General features: G+C 41.2%; 1 protein-coding gene across 1 annotated transcript; it reads left to right on the top strand.

The window, feature by feature from the left end:
- The first annotated feature begins 24 nt into the window (after window positions 1-24).
- On the top strand, window positions 25-7,610 carry LOC149080809 (coiled-coil domain-containing protein 32). Its single transcript, XM_089237485.1, has 3 exons — window positions 25-133; window positions 5,386-5,564; window positions 7,394-7,610. Exons 1-3 carry the CDS (start codon window positions 58-60, stop codon window positions 7,514-7,516), a joined length of 378 nt encoding a protein of 125 aa, XP_089093611.1. The 5' UTR covers window positions 25-57; the 3' UTR covers window positions 7,517-7,610.
- Window positions 7,611-11,584: the final 3,974 nt, after the last annotated feature.

Below are 11,584 nucleotides of genomic sequence, written 5' to 3'. Positions count from 1 at the left end.
TCTTGTCTTTTCATTGTCAAAGCCGTCCGTGTTTACATAGCACTGAAGGAAATAAAAATGATCGATGACCAGAATCCAGCGAGTAACACTCCATATCCTTTACCCGATTCAGAGCTTTACTTGAAAAAACTAGGTCAGTTGAAATTTATTTAAGCTCTATGGATTTTGTTGGAGTTAAAATAATGAAATACACGCAGTGAATAGACTTATGAAATAATACCCTATAATAACAAGGGTGCTCAATCTTTAGGAGAGGGGTGGACCTCTTCATTAATTTAAAAATGTGTCGCGGGTCGCTTAAATGACCTGTAAATGTGCCGCTGGTCACTAAAGTGCTCTAGACCTGTCCAGCGGATCATTTAAGTGATCTATATGCATGCCGCGTTTCAATCAAATGATGTGTAAATATGCTGCGGGGTCACTCGAGTAATTTGTAAATGTGCCGCGGGTCACTTAAATGATCTGTAAATGTGCCGCGGGGTCACTTAAATGATCTGTAAATGTGCCATGGGTTGCTCAAGTGAACTGTAAATATGCCATGGGTCACTTAAGTGATCTGTAAATGTGTCTCGGTTCACTCATGTGATTTGTTGATATCTGGTTTATCGAGTTATCTGTAAATGTGCAGCGAGTGACTCGTGTGAACTGTAGATACGCTGCGTATCACTCGAGTTATCTGTGAATGCACCGCGGGTTACTTAAAGTGATCTGTGAATGTGGTAGAAAATTTTATTGTTACTGATACTCGCACAGCTGTTTCTTTGTTATGATTTTCAACGAGATAGTGTGTCGTTTAAAAGAAGTCCAGACCACTAGAATGACTAACCTACAGAGTGTCGTGTAATCACGTGAGTGACCATAAGAATGACGAGGTGAGCGGGGGACGAAAACAGTGACCCAGAGGGTATGAATTCATGTGAACGACCGAAAGAGTGACCTAGAGCGCAGAGGCATATTTACGGTGGGGGGGGGGAAGGAGAACTAAACGGGATATAGTCCAGGTTGGATAATTTGGAAGAATGCATACTCAAGAAAACTAGACATTAATGGGTGAAGGGCGGCAAAATTTGTATAGCCCACACAGAGCCAGGGGGCAACTGCCGCGGGCGAGAAAATTTAGGGGGCGGCCGGTTTATGTGTGAACAAAGAACACAATTATAGAATTATCGAATTTTAAACTTATTGGGGCGGCTAAATAATGTTTGCCCTGGGTGACAAAAATCATAGTTACGGCCCATACGAGCCCACAGGCCACTATACGATGAATCCACCTCCAGGGGGGGGGGGTAAATATTATGTTGCCCTCGTAAATTGCTCGAATTTCCTAGTGGAGAAATGAGGCATTTGCTCAATTAGCACCTGCTATTTACCATAGCATCTGATCCAATCACCGTGGGGGTACCCACTATTCACCCGAGAATGAGCTGCGGGGTAGTTTATTAAAGAATCAGGCAATATATCGTCCTTCTTAAATTCAGAAACAAACAAAACGAGTGAAACTTTGACCATTTCTGTCACACCGCTGTCATTTTCTGCACACGAGGGCTAATTAGACCGTGACCGACTTATTGCAATTAAGTAAATCACAATTTATTGCCGAATCCGAACGGCAGCCTTTTTTATACACACGGGGAGTTTGGTGTGCCAACCCTTCGGTGTGGGACACCTTGTGCGTAGTAATCTTTTTTGTTGCCATGTCGCCTCTTTCCATCATACCCCTGTGTCAGAAAAGTTTCTGACATTAACGAACCTGATAGAAATCGCGACACCTCTAAATATCCTTTGGTACTTTAGGCGAGTATGTTATCGACCTGGGCTACCGTGCTCACAAGTAAAACAGCACTTCCGTTCAAAAGCACCGCAGGTGGAGGTTCTGTTTTGGTTGGAAAACAATTGTTGTTCATTGTTGGCAGGACCGTAATTAGAGGGGGGGGGGCAGGGGGTAATTGCCCCGGGCCGAAAAATGTAGGGGGGCGGCAGTTTTAGGTGGGAACAAAGAACACCATATTACAAAATTATCGAATTTTAAAGTTGTGGGGGTAGCAAAAACACTAGTTACGGCCCCGATTGTTGGTGTAGTGGCACCATCTCTGGTAAATATACGTGTAAGCAGGGCCGTCTTACGAGCATGATGTGCCCTGGACCAGGTGATTATCCTGAGGCCCAACCAGGTAAATTTACATGCTTACTTCCGAAAATTTCAATCTCATTTTTGTGAGTCCCTTCTCCGCTTGAGGTCCCCCGGCTGGCCTATGCATTAAGATGACTTTGTATGTAAGGAACATAGCCAAAGAATGCGTGCGCATGCATCTTCATGCCCAAGTTTAAGAGAATTTCTGGTAACCCTACTTAAACGCTTCCTCTCGCATATTGAGTACGTAAATTAGAAATTATATAGTTAAACCTTGGAAGCCCAGCTGTCATCTATACATGAAATATAAAAAATACTAAACATCAGCTGGCTTATAAGACTCCTGCTGAGCTGAATAAAAAGTTCCATTTCCGTGTTAACGAGGGTCCTTTTTATTGTCCAGATAACACGCACATTCTCTTTAATTTCAACTACACAGATCTGCTGTTTCTCTGCGCACAGAATTCTGATATCTGTGCGGAATGGAAAAACATCATGCTACGTTATACAGTGTGGGGGAATTTTTTACTGCACAGCAAAAACTGTATACACAGAAGCATCCTCGGCAGTGTCCGCCAGTACGTATCTTTATGTGGGACTCACGCATAAAAATTCAATTTTACTTCTCCAAATTTTGTTGAGGAGTGAAAATACTCCCTCAAATTTTAGGTAATTATATTTCTTTGTTCCTCGGGTGCGGGGGACCCCCCCCCCCCCTCTTTTCACCAAATTATTACCTAGAATTTTTGGAGAGGAGTGAAATTATTCTTTAAAATTATTTTTTCGGACAACATTGATTCTCAATCTTTCTCAGAATCTAAACGTCCATATTTTGTCATTTCATTCACCATAAAAAAAAATGCTGCTTCTCTCCGTTTGTCCGTAACCGACAAACGGGTAAAAATCAAAATTTTATCAGCCAAAACACATTGGCTTCTAAAAAATTACACCGTACAATATACGTATATTACATTGAGAAAAATCATTACGCCTCCTGCCACCTATTGAATAAAAATCACAACTGTTACGGTTCGAATTGGTGACTGGTTTTTAATTAACGTGCCGAATGAAAAAAAAAATGTAACATGATATTAATTAATAATTTATGAGCAATAATATCAATTAAAATGTTAAGTTTGTCATAAAATTTTAACAGTTGATTTATAGATACAGTAAAATGACGTTAGTAAAACTGCAAAATACTGTCGTCTTGGTTCCCTGTGATTGTAATCGAAAAAGCATATAGACCCTCATACATTTTGGATTAGAATCGCGAAAAACCAAGACGGCTATATTGTATGAGTGTTACTAATATTATTTTACTGCATACATATATCAACTGTTAAAATTTCGTAGCAAACTTAATATTTTAATTAATATTATTGCTTATAAAGGTACGAGCTAATATTATATTGCATTGTTTTTTCATTTGGCACATAAATTCGAAAACCGGTCACCACTTGGAATCATAACAATTGTGAGTTTTATTTGATAGGTGGTAGGAGAGAGAGATTCCAGTTTAATGATGTTTCTCAATATAATTGAGTTCACAGTTTTACAGTGGAGTAAAAACAACAAAAACGATGAGATTTGTCCCCAGCCTTCGTGCTAGTGCCCTGCCAGTCCTACCCTTTTGGTGGTCATGATGCTCACTCCATTGTGGATAGCTACTACTTGATTTACTTAGGGGATATTCATTGACAATACAGATGAACACCTTAAGATTTAATGATTAGGTCAGGGGAGATTATTTCAGTAAAAGCATATGTCAGAGTTCATGCACGGGAGCTCTCTTATTCTGGTGATGGTTATAATCAAAGCTCTCGATATTCGTGAATATTCCTCCCAATAGGATGACAGGGCTCCAACCACGCGAGTTCCAACCAACGAGTTCAATCAGACACTGCACTCATGAAACCCTCCCCCCCCCCATCCAGCAGTAAGTTCCTTAGGCTGAGATCTTTGGTGGGCCCCCAGCATTATGCATTTATAGAATGAAAAAAAAATGATGAGAATCATGTGAGGCTCTCGGGATTGAGCCCTGCCAGCTCCGCCTCTCCCCACTCGCGGGGGCCATGCGGCGACGTCAGTTGAACAGTTGAATAAGGGTTCCACGATAAGATCTTAAGATCTGGCACAATGATTTATGATAATAAATATGCATATTAAGAGCAGAACCGTACGCGGGAGGAATAGGGGCCCGTGCCCCAGCCCCACGAGCCGATCAAAAATTAAAGAAAGTTCAATGTTTCGGTATAAAAAAATTAAAATCTATCGAAAGAAAATTTATTTTCCATGCTATTTTAACGAATTTTTGTTAATTTTAACGCTTTTTGAAGGGTGGTAACTCAAAGTTTTTTGGGAAGCCAATTTTTGTGCCCTCCCCAAAGCTTTTTGTACCCCTTCCAAAGGTCGACCTGTGTACTCCCCAATTAAGAGGTGCTATGACCAAGCCCTCTTTTATTTTGTCTTGAGTCTATGATGCTGTTGAGGCGGCAGTAGGGACACACTTTTATTTTGGAGAAATATTAAAAAATTTGTTTGAGTTCCGTAGATCATTATCATCTAGGGTTCCGCGAAAAACTCTACGCTAGAAACCCCTGCTCTAGAACTACGCAGTGGGTCACTCAAGTGATCTTTAAATGTGTTGCGAGTCGCTCAAGTGATCTTTAAATGTGTTGCGAGTCACTTAAGTGATCTGGACATATGCCTTAGGTCATTCAAGTTAGCTGAGGGCAATCCCCCCTGCAGTGTCAATGATGGAGCCGACTGACCTAATGTATATGCATGTATATGAATTGGCATCATAACGCCCTCCCAGCTTTCAGTATCGTGCCCCTCCCCTCCAGGCTTTCATGGCAGCGATAGACATGAAAGGCTTACTTACTCACCGTTTCGGTTACTAAGTAAGCCTTTCATATCTATCTCTGCCTATGCTCTGGTCTCTTGGGTAGCGTTATATAATAGTTTCCATCGTATATCTATGCAGGAAAACAGGCTTTCAGGTTACTCAACTCTCAACTGACCCACCGCATGTCGTCTCTTCTCTTTGGATCCCGTATAAACAATGTTACACCCCCCCCCCACTCCTTAGTGTTGACATCTCCATTTCTGATTGAGAAGTAGCTATTTATTCATTGTCTCCTTAGTGTTAGAACCTCAAGTGGCTATTTATTCATTGCAATTCGTGTAAATGTCACAGTTCCATGTCAGAATAGAATATAGTTTAAATGAAAGCTTTGTGTCAAATTTAGAATCAAGACTTTCGAATTTGCAAGGGAAAGAGAAAGAGTTGAAGTCTAAAGATATGCTGAAAGTGCTGAAAGCTGTGCGGGAGGATCAGATGGGGCATCTGAATTCCTCCGACCAGGCGAGTACTTTTCTTCCAGAGTCAGATGAACAGGATAAAGAACTGACTCAAACATACTTAGAGGTAAGAGCGCATATTCATCACAAGAAGCCTTGTCTATTCCTTTATGTACATTGCCGAACAACATGAGTAGAGCCCGGAAGTTTAGGCACTAAAAATGTTCGAAATAAGCAGTCAAAAAGGCACTAAATATATTGAAAAAAAGGCATTTATATAATTTATGGAAGGAAGAAAATATAACAAAAAACTAGTATCAAGGGTCCAAAAACTAGCTAAAAAATTGGTTGCACTTGATCCGTCTACTGTTTCAATTAGTTTATAATAACTGCATTATTATCCAAGTTAAATATTGATTTCAAGCCCAAAATAAAGTATTTGAGGTCCCCTCGGGTCAATTCCAGGGCCACCATTAACAGACATGAAGCCCGAAGAGAAAATGATCTGTGGGGGGGCTCCTTCGAGTTGTGAATAATTCTCGTTCATTTGATGTATTATTTGGAATAATTACTTTCTACATTGTTCCATTATTGTAAAAAAAAATTACTTTTTTTTAATACCCCCCCCCCCACATATGCGAGATTCCTCCAAGCGGGGGGGGGGGGGTCTGTGCGACCGGATCTGTTGCACATCCCGTGAGGGCGACTCCCGTCAATACCAAAAAATACGTGTGTAAAATAAATAGCCATGGTTGTTTGATGTGCATTTATGGTGTAAAAAACTAAATCAAAACAACATGGGGCCCCAGAGCCACGGGTTTGAACCCCACCGTCGCCGCACTGGTTGTCGGCTGGAGTTGATTTTCTGTGGTTAGTTTCCCAACTTCGAAGTGAGAATGAAAGCTTATCTTCCCCATTGAAAAGTCTCGTCGCAGAGAGTAACAGGCCTACAACGGTAAAATCTTCAAGCATTACACTTCACTCATACTTCGAAACATATGAGGTAGATGGCAGCACTATAACAAGCGTTACACAGAAACAAGCTTCACGTTAGGTTCACAACACAGACACGCACATTCCAACATGTACCAATTCGTTAGAAGTTCCGCAGAGGAATATGGACGAGGTGCATGTGTGGTTTAGTAGTAGTCCAATGCCTGAGCGACTCACATAATGTGAAGAAACAAATTTCTGATTTTCCTCTGCTTTTCCAACATGGGCTGCGTTCATCTGAAACACCACGTCTAACACCATTCGGTCAAAGCAGAGTTGACTCATAGGGAAAACCAAGTTTCCTATCTTTCAGATCACTTATTCGGGGTTTAAATGGGGCTAGGACTTTCTGATGAAAATTAACACTGAGAGTTGGAAAAATTTTTAAATTAGCATTTCTTTTGTTCTCAATGCTCAAAATATCCAAGTTTTGCATATTATGGCATCTGAAACTCACCAGTAAACTTAGAAATATGTTAAAATAGGCATTTGTGGTGGAAAAAAGTTTCAAAAGAAGCATTTTTACTGAAAAGTCTGAAAATGGGCAAAAAAAACAAAGGCATTTATGGCATTTTTCCTGAACTTGTGGGCTCTAATTAAGAGTTTATTTGGCCAGCAGTTGTATCTATAGCGTCTGCTCTCTCTCTCTCTCTCTTCTGTCCTCCAAATCCATTCATTGAATCGCACACTTTGAGAAACGCCTCTGTTATACTTTATTTTAGTGTTTCTCAACCGCCGTGCCGCGGCCCGGTTACCGTTTCATTTCTCCTAATTCATTTTCCGTTGGTCGTGTTTTTAACCGGGCCTTCGACTCACAAAAGTGAATGAAACCGGGCCGCCGCAGGCTTGAAAAGGTTGAGAACCACTGCTTTATTTGACCCTTATTCAACACATTCATAGTGGTATTGATTTTGCGATAATTTTTAGGAACTTTATTAGGAAATTTCTTTCTTTTTTTTTCAGAAGAAACTATTTCCTCAGAAAAACGCCCTGACTTACGAAGAGTTGCAACATTTACTGAAAGCTGATGTTTTGGCGAAAGTAACTTCAGAAGATTCTGAACCAGATATCGATGCTCACAGATAGATAAGTTATGCTTCTGTGAATACTGCGCTGTAGTGTATCATACACTTTTTTTTTCTATTTTGTATAATTAAAGTGTGTCAAAGTTTAGCGTGAAGTGATGGCAATTATTTGTTTCTTATGTATCGATGCCATACGCATTTCTCCTCTTGCCTAATTCATATACAGGAGGGTTCAAAATTATTGTACACCAGTTTCATTATACCAGACGTTTCGCAAATATTTTGTCCATCACCCTCTCCTTCAATTTTTTTTTTGTCCCGAAGTGGAGTCAACCCTCCGGATCCCATACTAAACCCGTAGTATCTACAGCATAGGTCCCCAAACTTTTTGTTCTCTCGGCTACTCTTCAGAAATTTTTTCTCTCATCGCCCCTCAACTCATGCGAACCCATAGGACCCTATGTTGGACCAGCAGCTTTTATCGCCCCCTCCCGGACCATTCCATCGCCCACTCGGGGCAATATTGCCCACTTTGGGAAACACTGATCTACAGCATCCCGACTCTTATAGGCAGAGATAGACTTGAAGGGTCTCTGCGGGCAACTATGGTGATGTCTGTACAAATAAATGGTGAATTGGTAACTGCGCGGCACAGCATTTTACTTGTGAACCATACATTTCATAATAGAGACATACTTCCAATTAGAGAATGTATCCAAACAACATGTGGACCTCAGATATGTCGTTCATGCTGCAAGTGGTTGTATAATTATGGAAATAAAAAAAACTAACTTTTTATACGGACACCCTGTGCCCAAAATTAGAAAATCGTTGTATTGTCTCTCCTGAGGCCAACAAAAAGCATTTTGCACGTAATTGGAATATTTGCCGAGATATTCGTAACACGGAGGAAACTTTGTTTTTCCCCTTGTTTCGAATTTGAATATCTCAACGAGCAGTGCAGTTTTTTTGTTGGCACATGAGAGAGACAATACAATGACTTTCTAATTTTTGGTTGTCCGTATCAAAAGTTAGTTTTTTTTAAATTTTCATTACTCCCCAACCCCCTACTACTACCACACGCACCTCGTCCACATTCCTTTGCGGAACTTCTAACGAATTGGTACATGTTGGAATTTCACATGTAGTGAACCTTCCGTAAAGTTTGTTCCTGTGTAATGTTTGTTATCCGCTCACTTCGACACCCCTGGGAGGTCCACGGCCCTCTGCGGAATTTCTAATGAATTGGTACATGTTGGAATGTGCATGCACGTGTTGTGAACCTAACGTGAAGTTTGTTACCGTGTAATGCTGCCATCAATTTTTCTAACTATAAATGAAGTGTAATGATTGAATAATTGTACCGTTTTGGGCCTGTTGCTCTCTGTGACAAGACTTTTTCAAGGGGAAATCGGCTCGCATTAGCACCTCGAAGTTGGGAACAACAGACATCAAACCAACTTCAGCCGACCACCACTGCGGTGACGGTGGGATCAATAAGCACCTCCTAGAGATAGGCTATTTTCCCTCAGAACATTCAGGGGAAAAAAATTCCCTGCTCATGCCAGTATCATCGTTGTGCGGAAAAGAAATGATCGGGCACAGAATTGGCGATTTCTATGCCCTGCGTCCAATCACCATGTGGTACTTGTGAGCCAATCAGGAAGATTCTACGCCAAAATAAGAAGAAACGAAATAGGCTGCTGTGGTTAGAAATGTGGCAAACTGGCTAGGTAATCTCAATGACGTTACAGATGAACTTGGCAACCCGTGCGGAGGCCTTATATCTCTAGGAGGTGCTGGGTCTTTTGACAACAAATTAGAATGATCAGTATTTGAAGTAACAGCGGAAAACCGGAAAAAACTGGTTTCCTGATTCGTGTGAGATATAGAAGGGGGGGAAAGTATGGTATAGTTCTCTTTCTTATACATTATATGGGAGAAGGGGGAGAAATATCACTAAACAGGAGTATAGAAAGAATGGGGAGGAAAAAAAAACACCTTTCATGTGCATAGGGTTACAAGAAGCTTCGTGGTGATAAGAAAAAAAATTAAAAAACAAGGGGAGCTAGAATGAAATTCTTCCATTTGCGTTAGGACCAGTAATTATAAATAACAGGAACTTTTAAAATCTTTTGTACAGAGGTCAAGAAAGATTCTACATAATTCTGAGGCCCGGTCGTACCCAAGAGGCTAAGCTTTCAAGAGCCTAAGCAAAGCAACGAAGGGAGAAGAGATCCGAGCAGTGAAATCAAACACATGGATTCCAATGCGCCTGTGTATTATAGCGCGCACCGCTGCAGAGCGGGAATTCCGTGACAAACGATAAGAGCAGCGCATTCAAGTTTTGTTTTCACCGCTCTGCTCGCTTGTGTGTAGTTTTAAGATAGAGGTCGAAGGGCTTGTTTTCGCAGTTAAAAAGCGGTAGTGAGGTCAAAAATGTCACCAGAATCGTCGATGTTAAGTTCTAGACGTACTTTTTAAAAAAAGTGTGGACGATCAAATGGAAAAAGCAAGTACCGAATAATTTTCCCGTAAAACTTTCGTGCGCACGTGCTTAACCAAACCGAAGATGATTTGTATTTTGAGTTTTAAGCTAATTTATTGTGCGCCATTGTATCTTGTATTGATCTTGTGTGGGATGTATGTATATTTAAGTAGTCTCAATTAAAAATCATGCGTGTTTCCGAGGAAAAATTGGCTAGTTTCATATGTTTATTTTCTGTGTACCGTCAATATTTCCATACTGGAAGCGCACCGAATGTTTTTTATTCTGGATTTTTGTGTCAACAATTACGTTTCTTGTGTAAAAAAAGAAATGAAACCAACAACTATTCATATAAATAAAGCTATTCGAGCGGGGGATTTTCCACTTCTATCCTCCCGCCTATGCTAATAATACAAATTTAAACGGGAGGGGGGCCTTTGATAAACTTAATATCTTTCTCAATTTTGTACTCATAAATTTAGTCGAAAATATTAGTGCATTTTCGAGAATTGATCGCTCTCAATTGCTGCGGGTGTTTGGCCCAGCGGAAAGATAATGATGGTCACAGAGCATGGCCCATTTCCGGTCTAGTTAGAACTGTTTAAGTGCTCAACGCAGTATGCTTGTAATTGTGGAGCTTCTGGAGGATCCCTCTGGCATTATGCAATGCAGTGTCCAAAGACGGCCCAGTTCTACTTTGTTAAGATGCCAGAGTCTCATACCTTAGCGTGGAAGATAAGGACCCTTCGTAGTCCTGTGAACTTCCATCGCCTGATAGGGTCTTGTCAGGTTTCTGGAGCAGAACTTGCATCAAATGCACGACAAAGCCAGGAGGAGCACGCGAACCGAGAGGAGGCACCGATCCGACGTATGTACCATCAAGGGAATGCTGCAGGCAGATGAGGGAGTACGACGTGATGTGGGATCACGTAGAAATGCGTGCGATATAAATTCCACCTATGAGTCTTCTGTACAGGGGCGTAGCCAGAAATTTCGTTTGGGGGGGGACCAAAGTGACAGAACAATGGATTTGGCCATCTTTTTCCATTTTTTCGGTCATTTTCTCACATTTCGGGGGGGGGGGGGACCAGACCCACAAGTCCCCCCCCCCCCTGGCTACGCCCTTGCTTCTGTAGGTACGTTCACAGTGCTGACGTGACGGGGGAATGTGTCGAATTACGAAATCGGACGTAACACGCCTCAAAAACAAATCAAACCTTTCAGATTTTCGTCAATGGCATGTGCAGATGCCATATTTGTTTGTCTCGTTCTTTTTGATTCGTTCGTGTTTTTGATCAATTTTGTTTTTTCTTCGCATTTCGGCGATGAAAGAGGAACTTATCGAACATATTCGGTCAAATTCTCTGTTCTATGACCCTACCAAAGGGTCTGGGTCACAATCCCGAAGCTGACGAATTTAAATATTCAATTTCGCCGAATAAGCCGCACTTCCTGTCGAGATTTGCATTTCTCGCGGCGTGGGACGTTGATAAGAATAATAAATTGTATCAAATACATTCTATTTATTTGATCACAATTTATGCTCATCGGCACCCCAATGCCCCTCGCCACAAGAAATGCAAATCTCGACGGAATGCGAGAAGTGCGGCTTATACAGTAATGCTGATTTTTTTATCAAGT

The sequence above is a fragment of the Pholcus phalangioides genome, unplaced genomic scaffold, assembly GCF_987345545.1.
Source record: "Pholcus phalangioides strain wild (caught in Gottingen) unplaced genomic scaffold, Ppha-v1.0 ptg000010l_1, whole genome shotgun sequence".
Taxonomy (NCBI): Eukaryota; Metazoa; Arthropoda; class Arachnida; order Araneae; family Pholcidae; genus Pholcus; species Pholcus phalangioides.
The sequence above is the reverse complement of the archived record's forward strand: the minus strand, read 5'-3'. Positions and strand labels throughout refer to the sequence as shown.